The sequence below is a fragment of the Hyperolius riggenbachi genome, chromosome 7 (assembly GCF_040937935.1).
Source record: "Hyperolius riggenbachi isolate aHypRig1 chromosome 7, aHypRig1.pri, whole genome shotgun sequence".
NCBI lineage: Eukaryota > Metazoa > Chordata > Amphibia > Anura > Hyperoliidae > Hyperolius > Hyperolius riggenbachi.
Genome location: NC_090652.1, coordinates 291,354,277 through 291,379,803, shown reverse-complemented (window position 1 = coordinate 291,379,803; position 25,527 = coordinate 291,354,277). Strand labels below are relative to the sequence as shown.

The 25,527-nt window shown below is 48.9% G+C and overlaps 1 protein-coding gene across 1 annotated transcript in view; it reads left to right on the top strand.

The window, feature by feature from the left end:
- ACMSD (aminocarboxymuconate semialdehyde decarboxylase) overlaps positions 1 to 25,527 on the top strand; it is a 67,656-nt gene that overhangs the window by 3,564 nt on the left and 38,565 nt on the right. Inside the window, exon 2 of the mRNA XM_068245936.1 lies at positions 7,671 to 7,715. Within this exon, the coding sequence (XP_068102037.1) occupies positions 7,671 to 7,715 (45 nt within the window). The remainder of the gene's footprint in view (positions 1 to 7,670; positions 7,716 to 25,527) is intronic.

The window sequence follows — 25,527 nt, the reverse complement described above, 5'->3', positions numbered from 1 at the left end:
AACCTTATGGCCTCTAATTGCTTTTACAACACAGCAGAGTGGAGATTGATGTCTTAAGGTAGCCATACACTGGTCGATTTGCCATCAGATTCGACCAACAGGTAGATCCCTCTCTGATCGAATCTGATCAGAGAGGGATCGTATGGCTACCTTTACTGCAAACAGATTGTGAACCGATTTCAGCCTGAAACCGTTCACAATCTGTTGTGGTGGTGGTGCTGCCGCCACTCCCGCTCCCCCCACCCCCACCCCCGCATACATTACCTGCTCCGCCGGCGCGAGTCCTCCCGGTCACCGCTGCTCTGTCTGCGCTCTGGTCTCCAGGTCCGGCATGCTTTGCTTCTTCCTGCCCGGCAGGAGGAACGCCCTCTACTGTTTAAACTTCCTGCCAGGCAGGAGGAACTGAAGCATGCCAGAGACCGGGAGCGCGGACACGGAGCAGCGGTGACCGGGGGTAGTCGCGCTGGCGGAGCAGGTAATGTATTGCCGGCTCTATTGCGTCGGTCGTCGGGTACTCGAACGCCGCTAGCAACGCGGTCCCTACCCGCGGGCGATCGACGGTAATTTTCCGCACGGAGCGATCGACGGGATCGGATGAAATGGATCGATATTCGCCGTGTAGAGCGAACGATTGGCAGCAGATTCGATCCCAGTGATCGAATCTGCTGTCGAAACGGCGGCAAATCGGGCCAGTGTATGGCCAGCTTTACTGTTGCTGCTTCATTGAGAGCTTGTTGTCTCACTTGGAGTCCAAGTTCTGTTGTAATAACAGTATCAATCAGTGACATTCTGAATGTTTTGCCAAAGTTACAGTGAATACTATATCTTCTGTTCAGCATGTCGTGGTTCCTCCATATAGCATGTGCTCTCATGTAGTAACATAATACGGCTGTGTGTGTATGTATGTACTGGGAGCAGAGCTGCAACGAGGGACTTGTCAGCTGCAAGGGGCTGGAGGAAGCCCCGGGTAAGTAGATCTGGGGGTAGCATAGATTGCCTGATCTTTCCTTTAAGTCTAGGTGTTTTTATCTGCATGAGGAAAACACATTGGTCCTCAGTTTTCCTGAGCAGAAAGCGAGGGGGGTGGGGGGCATCCAAAGTTTTGTGGGGGGGCCCATTCAAAGTTTCGCAGGGGGGCCCAGTGATGTCTAGTTACGCCCCTGCCAGTGGCCCTGACATTGTTTTGCTATGCAGGAGGGAGTCTAATTTCCTACTATATTATTGTACTGTATATTTATATAGCACTGTCATTTTTTTTGCAGCACTTTACAAAATACATAGTCATGTCACTGATCAGCGACATGACTTTGTACTCTGTAATGTGCAACACAGAAGATGTCAGTGCTATATAAATATGTAATAATATGGAAGGACATTAGACCATGAATATATGGTAGATATTAGATTGTGAGCTCCTCTGAGGACAGTCAGTGACATCACTATGTACGCTGTAAGGTGCTGCAGAAGATGTCAACGCTATATAAATACAAAATAATAATAAAATAATAATATGGTAGGACGTTAGACTATGACTATGTAGGGATTAGATTGTGAGCTCCTCTGAGGACAGTCAGTGACATGACTATGTACTTTGTAAATTGCTGCAGAAGATGTCAGTGCTATATAAATACATAATAATACGGTAGACATTAGACTATGACTATATGGTGGGATTAGATTGTAAACATTCATAGGACATTAAACTATGACCATGGCATTCCAGCCGTTCTCAACCTTTTACCCTTTTAAATAACCCCTTCATAAAAGTTAGGCATGCTCAGGACAGGGCAACCGCCATGCTCAGGTGCAATTACAAGGGGGGTGGCGCTTGTCCAAAGCCTTTGCCGAGCGATAGCAAGCACCCAGCCGATGGACGGGAGCAGCTTACTGGCAGTGAATTCACCACCTTCAACTGCTAATGGAAAAAGAGGCCTGGCTCCTAAACACACCCTCCCCAGCCCCATCTGTCTCAGTGATTGGACAACAGTTTGGGGGAAGTGGAGCTGGGGAGTTCATGCCTTCAAGAACTTTTTATGCATCATTAACCATTTTTGCCGCGCGGATGTGAGCTCCACGTCCGCAGCGGCAGCTGCTACAGCCGCAGGGACGCGATAGTCACGTCCCTGCAGTTTGCACGCGATTGCACTGTCACCAACAGGGGGATTGGCTGCAGGGGACAAAATCCAATGCCAACCCGTACATGTCTGCCGAGAATAAACACTGTTTTTGTTCAAACAGTGTTTATTCTTAAATAGAGCCGCCGTGCTATCTCCCGCTGTGATTTCCGCCGCCGATCGTTAAATTTATGATTGGGAACAAAGTTCCCATTCATTTATGTCCCCGTAGGCACTGTGATCGCAGGCTTCAATGGAAGCCTACGTCACTTTCCTAGTTACAATGTAGCAATACATTGTTTCCTAAGTAGCGTACTTTGTATGCTACTAGGATTTTGCTCAGCGGGGACATCTTGTGGCCAAATAGTAACATTACACCTACTCCTTTAGGGGATAAAAAAAATATATATATTTATGTCAAGATGGCATATTATTATAAATGTATGGGCTAAAAATTAGTGATGAAAAAATGCACCTTTATTTCCAAATAAAATATAGTCACCATACATTATACTAGGGATACAATTTTAACGTTGCAATAACCGTGACAAATGGACAAATAACATGTATGGATTTTAATTATGGTAGCATGAATTATTTTAAAACTATAATGGCTGAAAACTGAGAAATAATGATTTTTTTCATTTTTTTTCTTATTATTCCCATTATAATGCATTTAGAATAAAATAATTCTTAGCATAATTTACCACCCAAAGAAAGCCTAATTGGTGGAGGAAAAAACAAGGTATAGATCATTTAGTTGTGATAAGTACTGATAAAGTTATTGGGGAATGAAAGGGAGGAGCGCTGAAATGTGAAAATTCCTCTCGTCCATAAGGTGAAAAATACCCGCGGGCTGAAATGGTTAAATTAAAATCCTGTATGAGTACCCAAAGGAATAATGCAATCTGCCCCCAGCTTGGTGGCCGCAGAGTTTGGGGTTGGTTCGCCAGTGCTTAAATGTAAAACCACCACGGCCGATGAGGGCAGGGGTTCTGAAATGGAACTAGTTTACGGGCGATTGGGTGAGTGTGATTAATTTTTGTACATAAGAAGGAAACACGTGCACCTTCCGTCCGTTGCCTGTGTATTTATTGAAAGTCGACCATGAACATCCAAACATCAGGACAGTGGACCGTGAACATCCAAACATCAGGACTTAGAAGTAAGTTCCTGATGTTTGGATGTTCACAGTCCACTGTCAATAAATATACTATTAACGGACGGAAGGTGCACATGCTTCCTTCTTATGTACTTGGATTGAATGTCTTTCTTCTTTTACTACACGGAGCACACGTACCAGTGATGAAGGCGTGCATGAAAAAAGGGCGCCGTGAAAAAAGGGCCTAACTTATTAACGAATTTGGTGCCAGGTATTACTGAAATTTGCAAATGAGAACCATCGTTGTCAAGCTTTATTAACAATAATTACTGTTGCAGAAACAAACGACAAATAATAACTAATAAATATTAACGTTAAATGTCCTTACGTTTTAGTCAATACTGCTTAACCCAACCCTACCCTCACACAGAACCCTCCCCTAGTGGTGCCTAAAACTAACCACACCCCTAGTGATGCCTAAAACTAACCACGCCCCTAGTGATGCCTAACACTAACCACCCCAGTGGTGCCTAACCCTAACCACCCCAGTGGTGCCTAACCCTAACCACCCCCCTGGTGGTGCCTAACCCTAACCACCCCCCCCCCCCAGTGTTGCCTAAAACTAACCGCCGCCTAGGTGGTGCCTAACCCTAACCACTCCCCCTGGTGGTGCCTAACCCTAACCACTCCCTCTGCAGAAATACCCTTTTACATATTAACGATAATACTTTTGAAAACGTAAAATCTGTACTTATTAATTAAATAATATGAAAAAACTATACTGTTGTAAACTTCAAAAACGATAACTACCTCAAACTATAATGTTGTAATGTTATTAACAAAATTTTTTGCGGCACCCTTTTTTCTATTTTTTCTATATATTAACGATAGTTGCATTAAAGTCTATAGCGGCGCAATTTTCGCCCACCCTCAGCCGGTGCCCTTTTTTCTGCTGCCGTAATGAAGACAGCAGAAACGCAGTGTCAGTGGTGAGAGTGTTTATATTGCTTTCTCTCTCATATTTATATAATCAATGAGAGTGCCGCACTACTGTGTTTCTCTTTGCACAAAATGATTCATTTTTGATTGCCAATTCTATTTTATTAATACAAGTAAAAGACTTGACATTTACGATAGAGCACCCTTTAAGTGCTCTTGAAACGCTTACAGCTGCAATTAATAAACGGTAAGAATAACATTTGCTTCACTAAAATGATTACTGCTGTATTTGTTATTCCAAAATCCCTATAAATTTTCCACTAAAGCAGGCAGTAGGTAGAGCTGCTTTGTGCAATGATGTCCCCCCACCCCCCTCCTCTAGGCATCAATGGAAGCCTCCTCCCATTAATGGATCAATAGAAGGAGCAGGTCACAGGCATTCCGCACAGCGATCTTACACCTCCAGGCCCGCTCCTCTACTCAAATATTAATAGAGTGAGAAGAGTGACCTTCATCGGCTGAGTCACACACTCTGCACCGGAGGCATCTGGGAACTTTCACTGAAAGTAATAAATAGCTTCTTCCTAATCACAGCCGAGATAGATACACAGACACAGAAACACCTGTCAGAGGCGGAGGAAGAAATAAGTGAGGGCCCGCGATCGTGTTCGGCTCCGCAATCGCGATTTACGGGCAAAATCTTGCGATTCAGTGCGATTTGCGCTTGTGATTCCCATTCAATAGAACAAGAATCACAACAGCGCAATCGCCCCCGAAACCTTGCATGCAGCGTGTGTGCGATTGATCGAAATAAATCGCAAATGCTGCTGTGTGAATGTATCCATAGGGATACATTGGTAGCAGTGATTTGCTGATCGCTGGCGATCAGCAAAGCGCTAAAAAAAATTGCCCAGATTGCTTTTAAAGCGGACCTGAACTCAAGACTTCCTCGCTGCTCTAAAAGATACGCAACAGCATAATAACCTTTACAGAAACACATTTGTTTGTTACAGCTGATGCAAATCCTGCAGTATGTCTACTTTCTGCTTTCATGGAAGCAGACATAGGGTTAACATCCTGTGTTTACAAATTAGCAGCTCTGCCGTGGCAGTGGCGATTTCTGAGCTGACAGCTGAGGGATCAAATTATAGTTGTGATTAGTCTCAGATGAGGGGGGAATCAGACAGACTAAACTCTCTAAATACATACAGGGTGCATTTCTCTGTGTTTTCCTTCTGTTCTGTGCAAGAGTTCAGGTCCACTTTAAGTTAGCCATACATCTAGCGATATTGTGGCCCAACTGACCATCCGATTCAATAATATTATCCATCCGATTCGAATATCTTATCGAACCGGATGAAAATTGATGCCACAACAACAAGCATGACCAAGCGCTGATTTAAGCGATTTTGATCTGAAACCGGTCAAACGTATAATTTAAGTGAGCTGGAAAACCTCCATCTGAAGCGGTCGATCAGGTTGCATGGCGGTAACAGTGTGCGATATCACGGCGAACGGGGTGGATCCCGGCTTCTGTGCCCCCCCCCCCCCATCCAGCTGCGGCACCGCCCGGTCTCATCCGCTGTCTCCCCCCAGGCCACGTGGTATATCCGCCACCACATGGCGCTTTGTGTGACAGGACCGCTTGGGGGAAACAGTGGAGGAGAGCAGTAGGTGCCGCATCTGGATAGATGAGATTTACAATGCCACTGAAACACACTGTGCACTACTTGATTGCAATTTCGGTGCACCAGTCCCAATTCATGCAATATAAGCTATTCAGCCAGTAGAAGGTTTGAGTGTCCCCAGTCCAATATCCAGTGTCTACTCCATTAGCAATGGATTAGATTTCCCCTATGTATATGAATGATATTTGTCTATAGAGTCACTAGAATTGTGTCACTGCATTAGCAACTACCATCAAACGTGCTGACGTACGTCCATGCCTGTATAATGGGCCCACTCCACTTATTCAAGTTCAGTATGCTATACCCGGCTGTACATCTCTGCCATGTCCAGTCACTGATATGTAACTTCCGTAATGGGACAAAGAGATTTTTGCCGCTGCGGGCTCTCATCACCGCTGACAGGCACTTCTCTCAATCCCCAGGGTAGACTGCACAGGAGGAGTACACATCACTGCATGTTGCATCAGGACTCATCGGCATCAATACGGGGTCCACAGTATCTGGAGAGACGCGCGCTGAACTGCCGCGTAGCCTGCTGGAATCTGCTGACGTCACGGAGTATTGAATAGTAGTAATTCTTAACCGTTTCCTTACTCTGATTGCACAAGAGCCTATAGGCACAGGCGTCCTGGCACCTTACTCTCCGCCCTCCATAAACCTCCAAATCCCACTGCAAGTGTACTGGCTGCCCCAACTGTCACCACTCACCTACTTCCTTTGGTAGCTACAGGTGCCCCTTCAGATTACGTAGCCAAGTTCCCTCAGTATTAAGTAGCTAGTGTTGCCCCCAAGTATTCGGTAGCTAGAGGAACCTCAGTATTAAGTAGTTAGAGGTGCTCCTGACTGAAGGGAGATCTCGTCAGTGGAATGCTGAAAGCTAGGTGAGTAACCTCTCATTACACTCTCTTCTTCAGGACTCTGCATAGGGAAGGAGGGAGGGAGGCACTGAGCCGCCTTTGCATCATCAGGCGCCTGTAGGCACGTGCCTACAGTGCCTTATGGTAAATCCGGCCCCGTCTCTGACACTGCAGCTGTCGTTGGTAGGTTTGGGACTTCCTAAAGATCGATTGCTTAGGGGCCCATGCAAAACTTGTACTGGGGCCCCAAGCTCCTTAGCTACACCACTGTGTGTACCTTTCACTTCCTCCTATACATTTACATTCAGTGCTGATATCTCATTATCACTAAAGAGTCACAAACCTGCCACAAGCATGCAGCTAGTACGGATGCACCCATCCTCAGGAGCACTTGAGAATGCGAGTGCTTCCAAAGCCTTTAGAGGGCTCCCAAAGGTGCAAAATTTGGTAGACATAGCGTCAGGGCCGGTTCTGTCAAGAAGCAAGGTGAAACACTTGCATCAGGCGGCAGAGATTACAGGGGCAGCGTGTTTGTACTCTGGTTACACTCACAGCATGCAGTCAGAGTAGGAGGAGAAGCGAGAGGAGAGTGAGGTGAAGAGGTCATCATTGGGGAAAAGCAGCTTGTTGTGCTGTGTGAGGAGTCTGACAGTGAGTGAGGAGGGGGGAGGCAGGAGAGCAGCAGTGCTCCATTTGAATTTAATGAAGCAGAGTAAATTGTCGGGTGCTGTGCGATCATTCCAAATCCAAAAGGGCGGGGGGGGGGGGCGACTCATCCTCACAAGTTTGCCTCGGGCAGCATAAAGTCTAGGACCGGCCCTGCATAGGGTGTACCGAGAAGGCTCTGTGGGATATTTTTTTTACTGGCTTCAGGTTTGCTTTACCAAGAGGATAAATGAATTGACTGTCCTGCTGATACATCCTGCATTATATTACTGCAAATAAGCATATCTTCATTCTATGCTTTCAGAAATATGGTTACAGTGGATGGATCCAGATGCAACATACCAGCAAGGTTGGTTCTGCAACCTCATCAATGTCTCTATTACTGCTCTATATAATATAGTAATCTGATAAACTCTTTCTGTATCTTTTGGCAAATATAAGAAGCGTCATTTGGTCAGTTCAAATGCTAACAGAACTTTAAAGTGGATCCGAGATGAAAAACTATAACAAGTAACTTTTCTATATTTCTTCGAAAGTTTAGATAGTTTATACTTTACACAACAAATCTAGCTGCAAACAGCTTCAACAGTATATGATTATTTCTTCCTGTGATACAATGAGGGCAGCCATGTTCTGCTTGTCATCATTACACAGGCAAGCTGCTCTGCATCTCCACCCCTAAGCCTGCGAAAACTTCACTCCCTCTCCTCCCTCCTCCCCTCTGCCTCTGAAATCTCTGGCTAATAACACCTCCTCCTCCTCCTGCCCAGACTGAGCTCCCATAAGCCCTTGCTACTCAGAGTGCCAAGGCACTGGAGAAGCTGTGGGCGAGGCTTGTTTAGTTTATAGGGAATTAGGGTATTAAAACAAAACAAAAACGTATTTGGCTTGAGGAATGCAATATAAACAATAGGAAAGAAACACAATTATACAATGAGTAAAAGTTTATCTCGGATCCATCATGCAGTTTGTTTGAATATGTTATTTTGTCTTTCTCTTTGCTTTCCTCTTTAAAACAAAATGTGGCCTTTTGTTAGGCCCCGTTCACACTTGCGGTTGTCTGCCAAACGGACCGGATGACCTGACCGGATCCGGATCGGAACCGTACGGTTCTGATCCGGATCCGATCCGGTCAGGTTGCATCAGGTGTTCATCAGGATGCGATCCGGATCCGTTTGGCAAAAGTTACGTAAAAAACAAAAAAAATGTTGGGGTCTGGGAGGTCAGCAGAAGGGGGACCTGTGGAATCAGGCCCTCTGCTGTTTAGCACTCACCTCCACCTCCGACATGCTGCCAACATCCTGCCAACACCTCCAGCTCGTGCTGCTCCACTCCAAAATGCTTGCCCATGTGTCCCCATCCAATATCGCCGCAACAATCCTCATAGGAAGTGGGGTAGAACATCCGGATTTTTAGCCAGTGTGTTGTGCGCTATCCGGCTCTCATTGATTTGTATTGGCCGGATGGTGCAGTCCGGCTCCTCCCCGGATACGGCTGCCGGAGGAGCCGGACCAAAAAATAGCGCATGTTGGAACGGACGCCGGAGTCCGGATCCGGTCCGGCTCCGGTCCGGACGAAACGGACGCATGTGAACGGTGGCATAGACTTACATTGCTATGCCGTGCGTCCGTTTCGTCCGTTCCGCATGCGGTGCGGCTCCGGCACGGCGATTCCGGATAGCCACCGCTAATGTGAACCGGGCCTTACTTAACTTTTGTCAAGTATACCATGCATGCATATATTTCTTTGTGCCACAATAAAAAGATGTAAAAACAAACAAAAAAAATATGTATGAATTTATTTAGTACACCATTGCTGTATTTCAGTAGCCACTTCTCAGCCTGGAAATGGTTCCTTGCTAGGAGACTCCATCAGACATATATACCCCAACATATAGTTCAACATTCTGACCAGGGCATTGATCCAAAGCTTAGTCATTGCCTACTGTAAAAGTGAGATGGGTGTGGTGGACAGTGTGCATAGGCAAACGCAGGGGGGATTACAGCTTCCTAGAATACCCCCTCAGACCAGGGCAGGTGCAGTGTCTGGGGACAGGCACTAGTTGAGACACCAGAATATCTGCAGGCTTCCTGAAGCTTACAGCACCGCCCCCTTTCTTTCCCGGGTACAGTTGACTTTGGATGTAGCAGCAGCAGCATGTGTACAGAGCATGGAGCAGCAGTGTGTGTACAGAGCATGGAGCAGCAGCGTGTGTAAAGAGCATGGAGCAGCAACATGTGTACAGAGCATGGAGCAGCAACATGTGTACTGAGCATGGATCAGCAGCGTGTGTACAGAGCATGGAGCAGCAGCGTGTGTGTACAGAGCATGGAGCAGCAGCATGTGTGTACAGAGCATGGAGCAGCAGCGTGTGTGTACAGAGCATGGAGCAGCAGTGTGTGTACAGAGCACGGAGCAGCAGCGTGTGTACAGAGCATGGAGCAGCAGCGTGTGCACACAGCATGGAGCACAGAGCATGGAGCAGCAGCGTGTGTACAGAGCATGGTGCAGCTCTGGGGAACTTACAGAGAACAGAGTCAGGTATGAGCACAGCCCTGTGCCCTACTGTGTGAATTCTTCACTTTCCCCTTCATTAGCAATGTCCGCTATCCTCATTATTATCTGTATCCAAACTGCTCCTGATCGATCCCGTTGTCGATCGGGAGCAGATCGGACATGTCGGAAGTAATTGTCAGATCCTGTCAGTAGGACAGGAAATTGCATTATGTGTACTCAGCATGATGTCCTATCATATTATGCGAAAAACGCATGCGAATTCGCGATAGTGGAAATGGGCCCACTTAATGGGCCCTGAGTGGTGCTGTTAACTGGCTGGATCAGCATCATTATATTGTTGGGGGGTAACGAGGTGGAGCACAAACACCTGTCTGAGATCACAACATGATGCTTTGTTTGAACTCTTTCATATGGGGCAAGCAGATGACAGGCAGAAAATTCACCGCCTGTCAGCTGCTGTCTTGCTGCGGCCAGGACTTTTTAGCGCTTGGTACCGACGGTTAGTTGGCAGAGAGAGATCAACTGCCAAAATCGCTAGATGTTGGGCGCCTTACCCCAAACGTGTTTGTTCAGCGAGGGGGATGATTGTATTGTCTGGACCTACAGCTGAAAATTAGCAACCAAAAATAATTTTATGAAATATAAAGTCATGAAAACAAATCAGCAAGTGCAAATGCAAGAAATCCATCTAGGGCATTTTGCGTTTTTTTTTTTACGCCAGCGATTTTTAAAAACTCCCTGAAATCGCTAGTGCAATGATTGCTTTTGGGATAGTTTTTATCTGCGCATTTTGTCCACATTTTGTCCGCTTTCCCCTCAGCAAAGCGCTGCATGTACCATTTTCGGGGTGATTTTGCTACAAAGGAAGGTATAGGAAAAGCACAAAACGCTCACTCACAAATCTCTTTATCCGGCGTTTGCGCTTTTATGTATAAATTTATTGTATTTATTCATTTCCGGGTGAAATCAGCACCATCAGAATATGGAGCTGAAGTTACATTTAAAATAATGTAATTTGGCCGCCAGCAATAGCTGGAAGCCGATGATGTTGAGAGGCTTCTGTACACACGTTATATTCTCGACCAAGGTAACCTTTATCGGGTGCCCCAACCCAGTTTAGTCCAGCGTGTGGGAGGTTTAAGGATATGGGATCTGCTTTATTTTCTTTTTAAAAAGGGCTGTTTCACACAGCACCCGATTTTCTTCATTTTGAGACCCATTTACGATCGCTTAAGAATCGCAAAACGCAAAGACATCAGGTAAATAGCACAGGGCCCTTAACATCAGTGTGATTATGAGGGAATTTTTCCCAATTGCGACCATCGATCATGCTGCAATTTTTATTCATTGCGTCAGGGCCGTGCGGAGGATCCTCAAGGGGGTGGTGCTGAAATTTGAAAAAGTGGCCCTAATTAATCAATCAGTCGTGCTAAATAGTGTCATATTCCTATTCCAGAAAGCAATGTTAGTCAGACTTAGCATTCATCACACACACACAGGCGCAAACACACACACACTACACACACTACACACACACACACAGGCGCACACACAGGCGCAAACACACACAGGCACACACATACACACAGGCGCAAACACACACACACTACACACACAGGCGCACACACACACAGGCGCACACACAGGCGCAAACACACACAGGCGCACACACACACGCACACACAGGCACACACACAGGCGCACACACACACACAGGCGCACACACACACACACACCTCCTTTATAGCAATATTAGGCATACTTTGTCTCCATCCAAGAAAGTCTTTTGGCTCCACCACCCTCAAATCAGCAGTGGCAGTTGCCCACTATTAAATTGGGCACAGTATTGGATGCTGAATGAGTAGCAGATGGTGATAAACAATAGTAGGTGTCAGGCGAGTGCTAAGTAATATAGGGAGCCATGTGATTGCTGGATACAGGCCAAGAGTGGGTACTGGGTGCATGTAGGTGCAGTGGGCAGGACATGAGTAAGTAGGGAGTGCTATGTGGGGTCTGGATGTGTGCCATGAGAGAGTGCCAGGTGCATAAAATGGTTTGGGTACTTGGTGCTGTGTGAGTACTGTGCCATGTGGGTTGATTATGGGAGGTGCTTGGGTGGGAGAGATCACTGTGGGTGCTGGGGGAGGTAGAGGTCAGTGTGGGTGCTGGAGGAAGGGGAGGTCACTGTGGGTGCTGAAAGAGGGAGAGGTCACTGCGGGTGCTGGGAGAGGAAGAGGTCAATGTGAGTGTTGGGGGAGGTAGAGGTCAGTGTGGTTGCTGGGGGAGGGAGAAGTCACTGTGGATGTTGGGTTTTGGGAGAGGTCACTGTGGGTGCTGGAGGAAGGGGAGGTCAGTGTGGGTGCTGGAGGAGGAAGAGGTCACTGTGAGTGTTGGGAGAGGTAGAGGTCAGTGTGGTTGCTGGCGATGGGAGAGGTCACTGTAGGCGCTGCTTTTGGGGTGGGATGTCCCTGTGGGTGCTGCTGGGGACAGGAGGGGTGCTGCTGGGGGAGGAAAAGGTCAGTGTGGGTGCTGGAGGAAGGGGAGGTCACTGTGGGTGCTGGGAGATGAAGAGGTCACTGTGAGTGTTGGGGGAGGTAGAGGTCAGTGTGGTTGCTGTAGGAGGGAGAAGTCACTGTTGACTTTTGGGAGAGGTCACTGTAGGTGCTGCTTTTGGGGTGGGATGTCCCTGTGGGTGCTGCTGGGGACAGGAGGGGTGCTGATGGGAGAGGGAAAGGTCACTGTGGGTGCTGTTGGCGGGAGAGGTCACTGTGGGTGCTTGAGGAGGGAGAATTTACAGTGGGTGCGGCCGTTAGGGAGACACCATCTTACTTGCTCACACACAGCTGACGGAATGGCCACACTAAGATTCCTGTCCAAAGCCTCTTCACTCTGAAGTGTTCCTGGTGGGGCTTCCCACGGGTGGGCAGAGCTTATCACAGTTATGGGTGGGGCTTCCTTTGCGCAGTCAAAGGGGTCTTTTTATTTAAGCTTTTTAAAAAGGGGGCACCCAGAGCCCCCCACCTCCCCCATGTGCCTGAATTGTGTAGTAGGAAAATATCACAGCAAATTGTGGTGCTGCGAAATTTTCTTGCGATCTAGCAATATAAATTATTTTTATTTTGTCAGTTAGACTTAGTAACTGCCATTCAGGATATGTTTTTTAAAAACAAAGAAAACCCGGAGAATCCCCCATGAGCAGATGGACTAGTCCAAAAACTGTCAGTTGTGTCTGTCCGTCTGTTACGTGTGTCTCGGGGGGGGGGGGGGGGGGGGACAAACAGGTGTGACAACTTGCAATTGTTAGCGGTCCTTGCTACTACAGGAAGGAAATAATTAGCTCCGCAGATCAGCATTTTCTAGGCTTCTGGAGGATCATCTTTAACAACGTGTTTCTATACTGTGGCAGATCGCATTGGCAGCGCCTCAGATGTAATCCTTGGAAGCGGCTCCGTGAAACTCGGCGGCAAAGAGAGGAGTTGTTTTTATATTTCTGGAACGATTTATAAGCACGTTCTGGCGCCGCTGACATTTAAGACCCGTATCATGAGAGGAAGAGGTTGCGTTAATCAAGTTGGGGAACAGAGATATCGAAGGCGAGGGTTGCCATGGTAACCACGGCCAGCCTTTCAGCTATGCACGGGTAAAGACGAATATCCTCACGAGGACATTTGTGCCGCTTCCGCGTCAAGACGGAGACACTTCACTCTAGTTTGGAGACTAATGAATTGTCTTGTCTGCGCTCACATACACACACACACATGGATTTTATTCCTTTAATTAAGGCGAGTTCCCTGGTGCTTGACACTTGTCGAGGCTAATGGCGGTAGCTTCTTCTCGCGGCGACTTTCAGAAAGCCATGTAAATACAGGAAACAAAATGATGTCCTGTATGTCAAACAGGGATGTCAAACTGAAATACAAAGTGGGCCAAAATTGAACAATGAGACCAAGTCTTCAATGTCTAGTGCCCCCCCCCCCTTTTTATAAAGTTCCCTGGTGTCTAGTGGCCCTCCCCTATACAGTTTCCTGGTGTCTAGTGGCCCTCCCCTATACAGTTCCCTGGTGTCTAGTGGTCCTCCCTCCCCTATACAGTTCCCTGGTGTCTAGTGGTCCTCCCTCCCCTATACAGTTCCCTGGTGTCTAGCGATCCTCCCTCCCCTATACAGTTCCCTGGTGTCTAGCGGTTCTCCCTCCCCTATACAGTTCCCTGGTGTCTAGTGGTCCTCCCTCCCCTATACAGCTCCCTGGTGTCTAGTGGCCCTCCCCTATACAGTTCCCTGGTGTCTAATGCCTCTTACCTCACCTACGAAGTTCCCTGGTGTCTAGTGGTCATCCCTCCCCTATACAGTTCTCTGGTGTCTAGTGGTCCTCCCTCCCCTATACAGTTCCCTGTTATCTTGTGGCACCCTCCCTGCCCTATACAGTTCCCTGGTGTTTAGTGGTCATCCCTCCCCATACAGTTCCCTGTTGTCTTGTGGCACCCTCCCTGCCCTATAAAGTTCCCTGGTGTTTAGTGGTCATCCCTCCCCATACAGTTCCCTGTTGTCTTGTGGCACCCTCCCTGCACTATACAGTTCCTTGGTGTTTAGTGACCCCCCCCCCCTCCCCTATACAGTTCCCTGCTGTCTAGTGACCCCCTCCCTTCCCTTTACAACTCCCTGCTGTCTAGTGCTTCCCCCCCCTCCCCCATATGGCTTCCCTGTTGATCTCGGGCTTTACCTCCAACATAGCATCCCTGGTGGTCTAGAGTAAGCCAAACATAATGCAAAGTGGGGAAACCACTTGGCGGCCAAATTTGATGGCTCTGAGGGCCAGATCTGGCCAAAGTTTGATACGTGTGATCTAAGGATAGGCCTGTAAACATTAAGGTACGTAATTATATGCGATATGCGATAACCGTTCGTTTCAGTTGATGATCTTTGTGTACAGCGACCACCGATTGGTCCTGCTCGGGCATTGGGCGTCATTAAGGATCCATCCTCTCGGACCTTTAACGACCCCTGACGCCCAAGCATGACCAATCAGTTATTTTCAAACATTGGTTGCTACTTCTATAGAGGCAGAGGCAGGGGCGTAGCAATAGGGGTGCCGAGGTAGCGACCGCATTGGAGCCCCGAGGGGGCCTCTCTGAACTGCAGTATTAGCGCTCTATTGGTCCTGTGCTCATAATAATCACTTCTATAGATACTTTGAATAGTGGTAATCATTAACAAACTGTTTCCCATCCTCTTGCACCTCTGACACTGTAGTTGCATTGGCAGATATTGCGCTGTATCAATTGTTATGTAGACAGTGCTTGGGGGGGCCCATTGTAAAACTTGCATCGGGGCTCTCAGCTCCTTACATACGGCACTGTACAGAGGCGCTCAATTTTTGGCTGCAAGCACCCTTTGGCACTATAATCGGCCTGAGGAAGTAGGTACAAACCCACGAAACGCGTTGCCAGTGCATAATAAAATTAATTTGTTATATAAATTTGTCTTCATTGAGGTAAGCCACCTAATTTTTTTCAACTCTGTTTTATCACACCCCTGGGTGCCTCTTCTCCTTCCCTTGTGCTCCTTCTATACTCATGGTTTTCTTTTGTATTATGCATTTGCTACCCAGCCACTATCAGCCCTGTCCATAAATCAGGCAGACCCCTTCAGAATAAGATACGTCTCTATCCGTTTATAGGTGGTCCAGGTACGATGGATCTTCCCCTCATCCTGCATCTAGATCAGAGCTGCCACTATAAATAGACCTGTGTTTTGCTTCTATTGCACCTTGTTAAAACTGCGACCGTTCTTTCAGCCGCGTCGCCTGGATTGCGGCCTCTTGACCGAAGTAGACTGCCGGTCGTGTATTCCCATCTAAATCTCATCATTCACTGAAGCATCTCTCTCCCTGATTGAATTTTCAGTCCAGGCACGGCGCCATCAATCAAGGTTATAAAGACAAAACTGTGTTACATTGCCGCAGGCAAGAGGAACAAAACACTCAGGTTTCTTTAAAGTGGACCTGTACTCAGAACTTCCTCTCTGCTTCTAAAAGATAAGCAACAGCATAATAACCTTTAAAGGAAAACAATTCTTTGTTATAGCTGATATAAATCCTGCAATAAATCTGCAGTGTCTACTTCCTGCTTTCATGTAAGCAGACATAGGTTTAACATCCTGTGTTTACAAATTCGCTGAGAGATCCAATTACAGTTGTGATTAGTCACAGATGAGGGGGAGACAAGCTAAATTCTCTAAATAAATACAGGGTGCATTTCTCTGTTTCCCTTTTTATTTTAATCCAGGCCTAGTGCTCCTACGTGGCTTAATCTAGTGGGTTCCTATAGATGTGGTGTTTCCAGGTGTAATTATTGTGGGGTACATGAAAAAACAGGGGTAGCAGTGTCCACCTCCAACGGGCGCACATTCCCTATCAGACAGTTCATAAATTGTAATTCCACATATGTGGTGTACCCAAGGCCGGATTTAGGCTTAGGCCACCTAGGCTGTGGCCTAGGGCACCACAGGAGCAGGGGCACCAAAGCCGCAGACTAAACTGGTACATCATTTGCAAGTTTGCAAATGCTGAAATGCAGGAAGCTCAGGCAAGCGCCTGATCTCCCTGCTGCCAGCCACCTGTGCAGCGACCACCTTGCTCTCTGAGCACGTTGGCGTTGTGTGCGGCTACGGACTTGGGCAGCATTGGAGACAGTGGGGAAGAGCACGCTTCTGCAATGGAGACGAGCAGAGAAGTGAGTGACACTGATGGCTGCTGCGGTGTGTAGGAGAGCTGTACTGAAAGGAGGGGGGGGAGGGGGAGAGGGAGGGATTAAGGGAGTTATCAGGCTACCTACAGTGGAGGAGGAGGGGAAGGTCTCATCAGGCTACCTATACTGGAGGGAATGAGGGGAAGGTCTCATCAGGCTACCTATACTGGAGGGAATGAGGGGAAGGTCTCATCAGGTTACCTATACTGGAGGCAGAGGCGGGACAAGGTCCTCCAGCACCCAAGGCTGAGACACCAAAGTGCGCCCCCCCCCCCATCCCTCCCACCCCAGCCTTCACACACTGATTGCTATTAGACTACTAGGTGCCCCAGGGCCCCCAACCTCCCCAACACCTTAATCTCTAGTTATCTGGCTTGCAGTCACTGCCATGTATGCCCTTTTCTTATTTCTTTCTGCTTCAAACACAATTGGGAATGACAGCTGAATGAATTGTGCGCCCCCTCCTACACTGCACCCTGAGGCTGGAGCCTCTCCAGCCTCTGCCTCGGCCCGGCCCTGACTGGAGGGAAGGGGGAGGGGTCATCTGGCTACCTATACAGGAGGGAAGGTGGGAGGGATCATCTCGCTACCTATACTGAAGGGGGGTGGCTGGTGACATTGGCGTTGGGCAGTAAAGAGTACAAATCCGGCTCTGGGTGTACCTGATTACATGTAGGGAGTGTGCGCTCCAGTATATGTGGTGCACCACCAGACCACTTTGTGCCCAGGATCAGCGAGCACTATAGGGGGCCCTCTTGGTTATGTCACAATATTTCGAATGTGGCTAAACACTTTCTCTGTGTACACCAGGGCAATATGTCCTCCTTTACCTTTCACGGTTTGGAACGTGTACGTTTTTCTCAGAGAGGGGGTGACCAGTATAGGTGCTTGCTGGCTTTGGAAGCCCTCTGGATTTTTAAGCTGGGTACTAGGGCCCCATTGGGTTTGAATTCACGATGGGATTTGGCCCTTGTTACCCATTAAAGGGTTACTCTGCCCCCTTTTTTGTACATATGTTCTACTTCTCTTTTCTCTCCCCCTTATGGATTCCTTGTTGCTCTCTCAGTCATATGCTAGGGAATATATGGTGATAACCGTTATATTTTTGTCCCTGATGAGGTGTGCCTTTTATCTTTTAACACTTATTGTCTATGTTTTTAGACTTGTACATGTATTGCTATGTTGTCTTCCTTGATTTTAGATGACTGTACATGAAATCTGAGGGGAATCACTCTGCCTCTACCGTGGGTGGAGTGCAGCAGGATCCTCCTCGTCACCCCTCTCATTTTTTGGGCGGGGTGTGTATGCACACATATATATATATTAGGTGTGCAGTGGTGTACCTTTTAGCCATGAGTAGACCCTTTGGTCCAAAACATGTCGGCTTTGTGTTGCTGGATACGTCCTTAATAAAGTCACGAGTTCAAGTGGACAGACAAGTGCAGACCATCTTCTTATGCTGGGCATACACGGTCAGTTTGTTCCTTATCAATCGAGCCGCTGATGGCTCGATTGATAATATCCGATGTGTCCGATCACCCCGGGGATCGATTCCGCGCTCGAATACCCGCGGGCGGACAAAAGCAGAGAATCGAGCGGAAGAGAAGAAGCACCGGCGGGAATCGATCCGGGTGCACTCGCGGACGAGCGGGGACGCGGTGGGAGACAATCTGGCGGCTAATCGGCTGCCGGATTGACCCGTGTATGCCCAGCATTACAGTTGGGATTAGTCACAGATGAGGGGGAAGTAGACAGGCTAAATTCTCTAAATAAATACAGGGTGCATTTCTCTGTTTTCCTTCTGTCTTGTGCAAGAGTTCAGGTCCATTTCAATAAATGCTATTGTGACTAGTGTTGGGCGAACATCTAGATGTTCGGGTTCGGGCCGAACAGGCCGAACATGGCCGCGATGTTCGGGTGTTCGACCCGAACTCCGAACATAATGGAAGTCAATGGGGACCCGAACTTTTGTGGTTTGTAAAGCCTCCTTGCATGCTACATACCCCAAATTTACAGGGTATGTGCACCTTGGGAGTGGGTACAAGAGGAAAAAAAAATTAGCAAAAAGAGCTTATAGTTTTTGAGAAAATCGATTTTAAAGTTTCAAAGGGAAAACTGTCTTTTAAATGCGGGAAATGTCTGTTTTCTTTGCACAGGTAACATGTTTTTTGTCGGCATGCAGTCATAAATGTAATACATATAAGAGGTTCCAGGAAAAGGGACCGGTAACGCTAACCCAGCAGCAGCACACGTGATGGAACAGGAGGAGGGTGGCGCAGGAGGAGAAGAAGGCCACGCTTTGTGAGACACAACAACCCCGGCCTTGCATGAGGGCAAGAAGCGTGCGGATAGCAGGCTTTGTACCGCCATGCAGTCATAAATGTAATAAAGATAAGTGGTTCAATAAACAGGGACCACGCGGCAACGCTAACCCAGCAGCAGCAGACGTGATGGAACAGGAGCAGGCGCAGGAGGAGAAGGCCACGCTTTGTGAGACACAACAACCCAGGCCTTGCATGAGGGCAAGAAGCGTGCGGATAGCATGCTTTGTACCGCCATGCAGTCATAAATGTAATAAAGATAAGTGGTTCAATAAACAGGGACCACGCGGCAACGCTAACCCAGCAGCAGCAGACGTGATGGAACAGGAGGAGGCGCAGGAGGAGAAGGCCACGCTTTGTGAGACACAACAACCCCGGCCTTGCATGAGGGCAAGAAGCGTGCGGATAGCATGCTTTGTACCGCCATGCAGTCATAAATGTAATAAAGATAAGTGGTTCAATAAACAGGGACCACGCGGCAACGCTAACCCAGCAGCAGCAGACGTGATGGAACAGGAGCAGGCGCAGGAGGAGAAGGCCACGCTTTGTGAGACACAACAACCCAGGCCTTGCATGAGGGCAAGAAGCGTGCGGATAGCATGCTTTGTACCGCCATGCAGTCATAAATGTAATAAAGATAAGTGGTTCAATAAACAGGGACCACGCGGCAACGCTAACCCAGCAGCAGCAGACGTGATGGAACAGGAGGAGGCGCAGGAGGAGAAGGCCACGCTTTGTGAGACACAACAACCCAGGCCTTGCATGAGGGCAAGAAGCGTGCGGATAGCATGCTTTGTACCGCCATGCAGTCATAAATGTAATAAAGATAAGTGGTTCAATAAACAGGGACCACGCGGCAACGCTAACCCAGCAGCAGCAGACGTGATGGAACAGGAGCAGGCGCAGGAGGAGAAGGCCACGCTTTGTGAGACACAACAACCCAGGCCTTGCATGAGGGCAAGAAGCGTGCGGATAGCATGCTTTGTACCGCCATGCAGTCATAAATGTAATAAAGATAAGTGGTTCAATAAACAGGGACCACGCGGCAACGCTAACCCAGCAGCAGCAGACGTGATGGAACAGGAGCAGGCGCAGGAGGAGAAGGCCACGCTTTGTGAGACACAACAACCCAGGCCTTGCATGTGGACAAAAAGCGTGCGGATATAGCAGCAATGCTTTTTGCCGCCATGCAGTCATAAATGTAATACAGATGAGAGGTTCAATAAACAGGGCCCGGAAACGCAACACCATCCCAGATGTTCATTGGTCATGTTACTTGGTTGGGGTCCTGGAGTGTTGCGTAGTCATTTCCAATCCAGGATTGATTCATTTTAATTTGAGTCAGACGGTCTGCATTTTCTGTAGAGAGGCGGATACGCCGATCTGTGACGATGCCTCCGGCAGCACTGAAACAGCGTTCCGACATAACGCTGGCTGCCGGGCAAGCCAGCACCTCTATTGCGTACATTGCCAGTTCGTGCCAGGTGTCTAGCTTCGATACCCAATAGTTGAAGGGTGCAGATGGATGGTTCGACACAGCTACGCCATCTGACATGTAGTCCTTGACCATCTTCTCCAGGCGATCGGTGTTGGAGGTGGATCTGCACGCTTGCTGTTCAGTGGGCTGCGGCTGCATGGGTGTCAGAAAATTTTCCCACTCCAAGGACACTGCCGATACCATTCCCTTTTGGGTACTAGCTGCGGCTTGCGTTGTTTGCTGCCCTCCTGGTCGTCCTGGGTTTGCGGAAGTCAGTCTGTCTGCGTACAACTGGCTAGAGGAGGGGGAGGATGTCAATCTCCTCTCTAAAGTCTCCACAAGGGCCTGCTGGTATTCTTCCATTTTGACCTGTCTGACTCTTTCTTCAAGCAGTTTTGGAACATTGTGTTTGTACCGTGGATCCAGAAGGGTATAAACCCAGTAATTGGTGTTGTCCAGAATGCGCACAATGCGTGGGTCACGTTCAATGCAGTCTAGCATGAATTGAGCCATGTGTGCCAGAGTCCTACCAGAATCCTCATCATCCTCTTGTGAGCGTTGTGATAGTTGTTGTGATGCATCATAGTCGTCACCTTCCTCCTGGTCTGCTTCTGCTGACCATTCGCGTTGAATTGTGGAAGTCCAACGTGCACCGCTCTGGCCCTCGTCAGTGGTGGCATGAAATTCCTGCTCCAACTCCAGCTGTTCCTCCTCCTCTTCTTCGTCATAGCTGCTGGGGCCAGCGTTCCCTGAGGCGGATGGCCTGATGTTGGTACCATCACGCTGATCGTTTTCTCCTTCAGATTCCCCCAGTTGCATCATGACAGCTGTTTCCTTGATTTTTAACATCGACCTCTTCAGTAAACACAGCAGTGGTATGGTAATGCTGACTGAAGAGTTGTCACTGCTCACAAGCAACGTGGATTGCTCAAAATTTTGGAGGACTTGGCAGAGGTCCAACATGTTGGCCCAATCGGATCCACAGAAGCTTGGCAGCTGGCCGGATGCGCCTCGGTACTGCGCCGTCATGTACTGGACCACTGCACTCTTCTGCTCGCAAAAGCGGGCTAGCATGTGCAGCGTAGAATTCCAGCGCGTAGGGACATCACACAGCAAGCGATGGTGGGGGAGATTGAAGCGCTCCTGCATCTTGGCGAGTGCCCCCGAAGCAGTACTGGAATTTCTACAATGTTTGGACACTCGACGCACCTTCAACAGCAGATCGGGCACGCCTGGGTATGTCCTCAGGAACCGCTGAACTACTAGGTTCATCACGTGCGCCAGGCAAGGGATGTGTGTCAGCTTAGCCAACCTTAAAGCGCGAATGAGATTACTCCCATTATCACACACAACCATGCCCGGTTTCAGGTCCAGCGGTGCCAGCCACAAATCCGTCTGTTCCTTTATTCCCCTCCAAATTTCCTCCCCTGTGTGCTGCTTATCCCCAAGGCAGATTAGCTTCAGCAACGCTTGCTGACGCATGCCAACAGCTGTGCTGCACTGCTTCCACGATCCTACTGCTGCTGGGTTAGCGTTTCCGGATGAGGTACAGCTTTGAGATGCGTTGGAGGAGAAGGAGTCAGAGAGGTAGGTGCTGCTGTTATCCAGTGGGAGGGACGGCGGTGCAGCTGTTTGTGGCGTGGGCAACACCCGTGCCGTAGCAGGTGAGGAATCGCTGCCAGGCTCCACAAGGTTCACCCAGTGCGCGGTAAGGGAGATGTATCGACCCTGGCCGAACGCACTCGTCCAGGTGTCAGTGGTGAGGTGAACCTTGCAGGCAACGGCATTCTTCAAGCTTCGGGTTATTTTGCTGACCACGTGCTCATGCAACTCAGGCACTGCAGAGCGTGCAAAGTGGTAGCGGCTGGGAACCACGTAACGTGGGATGGCCACTGACATCATGCCCTTGAAGCTGTTTGTCTCCACCAATCGATATGGCAGCATTTCGCAGGCCAGAAGCTTGGCTATGCTGGCTGTTACTGCCACGGCCCGGGGGTCATTTGCTGGCAATTTCCTCTTGCGCTCAAACATCTCCGACACAGACAACTGAACCGTAGCGCTGCACACGGAAGGGCTGTTGGTTGTTGTGTTTGATGAACACTGGGAGACCTCAAGAGCACTACTCCGGAAAGTGACAGTGTCAGCGTCGTCTGATGTTTGTGAATGTTGTGAACCACGCAATGGCTGGGCTACTGCTGCTGCTGAGGCGGGTCTGGTGGTGAGTCTGGTGAACCCAAGGGAGGCAGTGTTGTTTCTGGTACCCTGTCCTGACGCGTTTGCCCAAAGAGTGGGATGTTTGGATAGCATGTGACGGCTCATGCTGGTGGTGGAGAGGTTGTTAATATTTTTCCCCCTGCTCAGGCGGGTCTTGCACACCTTGCAAATCGCCATGGTAACATCCTCAGTGCAGTCTTCAAAGAAAGCCCAGACTTTGGAGCACCTGCCTCCTTGCTGGCGATTTCTGTTTGCTCCTCTTTTGCCTCTCACTTGAACTTCCACGCTTGTGGTGCCTGAAATTGCGCGCCGCCTACCTTGTGGCACAAGGCGAACTCGTGCAGCAGTGTGTTCTTCAACAGACTCATCTGTGCTGCTGCTACGACGGCGATGTTCTCGTTCACAAACAAAATCTGGGTCTCTGTCCACATTGTCCATACCCTCCTCTTCCATCTCCTCAAACTCGTCATATGTCATTGTGGGCCACCGCCGTGGAGTAGAGCTCCCCACAACAACCTCTGCGCAGCACACTCCAACGTCGTCTTCCAGATCTTGTCGGCCGACCTCCTGCAATTGCAACCCCTCCTGCCCAAATTGCTCTGGGATTTGGGTTTCCGAGTCCTCTTCGGACTCGCCTTGTATTTCAGTGCGCGGTGCATTTCCCACAGTTAACGGTTGTGAATCCAGGCACAACATTTCTGGCTGTTCCTCCATTGACCTTTGAAAGGTGGAAGTTTGTTGGGCTGGGAATAGCTCCTGCGAATACCCCATTGTGTCCTGAGGTAATTCATCGGACTGGTTATCTGGCAGTTGTGTGCGTGGTGTCGCTGCCGGTTGTGTCAGCTTTGTGCCCACTGGCTCCTTGTAACTGGCTGAGGACTCGGACCTCGTGCGTGATGTGCTGGTGCTGCTTAACCCACTGCTGGACGCTTGAGAGGTCATCCAAGTAATTATCTGGTCCTGTTCTTTTGGATTTGTGAGGGTTGTTGTCCTGGACAACATGGGCGGTATTGAGTGGGTTTTCTTGGGTGCTCCCCTGTGGCCTGTACGTGAACCGTCAGGGGAAACACCTCTTCCCTTGCCCCTCCCTCTTTCACCGGATTTCTTCCTCATTTCACTTATCCTTACAGTACACGCTGACTGGCAGCAGTACAGTGGCAGTACAGAAATGCTATACAGTACCACTATTCCCAGCAGCGACACAGAGCACAATGCTATACAGTGACGGGTGAGCGGTGTACCACTATTCCCAGCAGCGACACAGAGCACAATGCTATACAGTGACGGGTGAGCGGTGTACCACTATTCCCAGCAGCGACACAGAGCACAATGCTATACAGTGGCGAACGAGCGGTGTACCACTATTCCCAGCAGACACAGAACAGTACACAGAATGCTATATAGTGTGGCTGAACGAGCGGTGTACCACTATTCCCAGCAGACACAGAACAGTACACAGAATGCTATATAGTGTGGCTGAACGAGCGGTGTACTACTGTTCCCAGCAGACACAGAACAGTACACAGAATGCTATATAGTGTGGCTGAACGAGCGGTGTACTACTGTTCCCAGCAGACACAGAACAGTACACAGAATGCTATATAGTGTGGCTGAACGAGCGGTGTACTACTGTTCCCAGCAGACACAGAACAGTACACAGAATGCTATATAGTGTGGCTGAACGAGCGGTGTACCACTGTTCCCAGCAGACACAGAACAGTACACAGAATGCTATATAGTGTGGCTGAACGAGCGGTGTACCACTGTTCCCAGCAGACACAGAACAGTACACAGAATGCTATATAGTGTGGCTGAACGAGCGGTGTACTACTGTTCCCAGCAGACACAGAACAGTACACAGAATGCTATATAGTGTGGCTGAACGAGCGGTGTACTACTGTTCCCAGCAGACACAGAACAGTACACAGAATGCTATATAGTGTGGCTGAACGAGCGGTGTACCACTATTCCCAGCAGACACAGAACAGTACACAGAATGCTATATAGTGTGGCTGAACGAGCGGTGTACTACTGTTCCCAGCAGACACAGAACAGTACACAGAATGCTATATAGTGTGGCTGAACGAGCGGTGTACTACTGTTCCCAGCAGACACAGAACAGTACACAGAATGCTATATAGTGTGGCTGAACGAGCGGTGTACTACTGTTCCCAGCAGACACAGAACAGTACACAGAATGCTATATAGTGTGGCTGAACGAGCGGTGTACCACTGTTCCCAGCAGACACAGAACAGTACACAGAATGCTATATAGTGTGGCTGAACGAGCGGTGTACCACTGTTCCCAGCAGACACAGAACAGTACACAGAATGCTATATAGTGTGGCTGAACGAGCGGTGTACTACTGTTCCCAGCAGTGACACACAATGACTGGGGGGGACCCTGGCTAGCGTGGCTGGAGCGCGAACTACCCTGCCTGCCTACCCAAAGCTAAACCCACAGACAAATGGCGGAGATATGACGTGGTTCGGGTATTTATTTACCCGAACCACGTGACAGTTCGGCCAATCAGAGCGCGTTCGGGTCCGAACCACGTGACCCGTTCGGCCAATCACAGCGCTAGCCGAACGTTCGGGGAACGTTCGGCCATGCGCTCTTAGTTCGGCCATATGGCCGAACGGTTTGGCCGAGCACCGTCAGGTGTTCGGCCGAACTCGAACATCACCCGAACAGGGTGATGTTCTGCAGAACCCGAACAGTGGCGAACACTGTTCGCCCAACACTAATTGTGACTAGCTGTTCACTGTCCCAGGGCTACAGTACAGGTGCCTCACCACATCGGTGTATGACTTCTATTCCAAGCACTAAGCTGGATAGAACCTCACAGTCCTTCTCTGTCATTCAGTCCCTCCACCCTGGTAGTCTC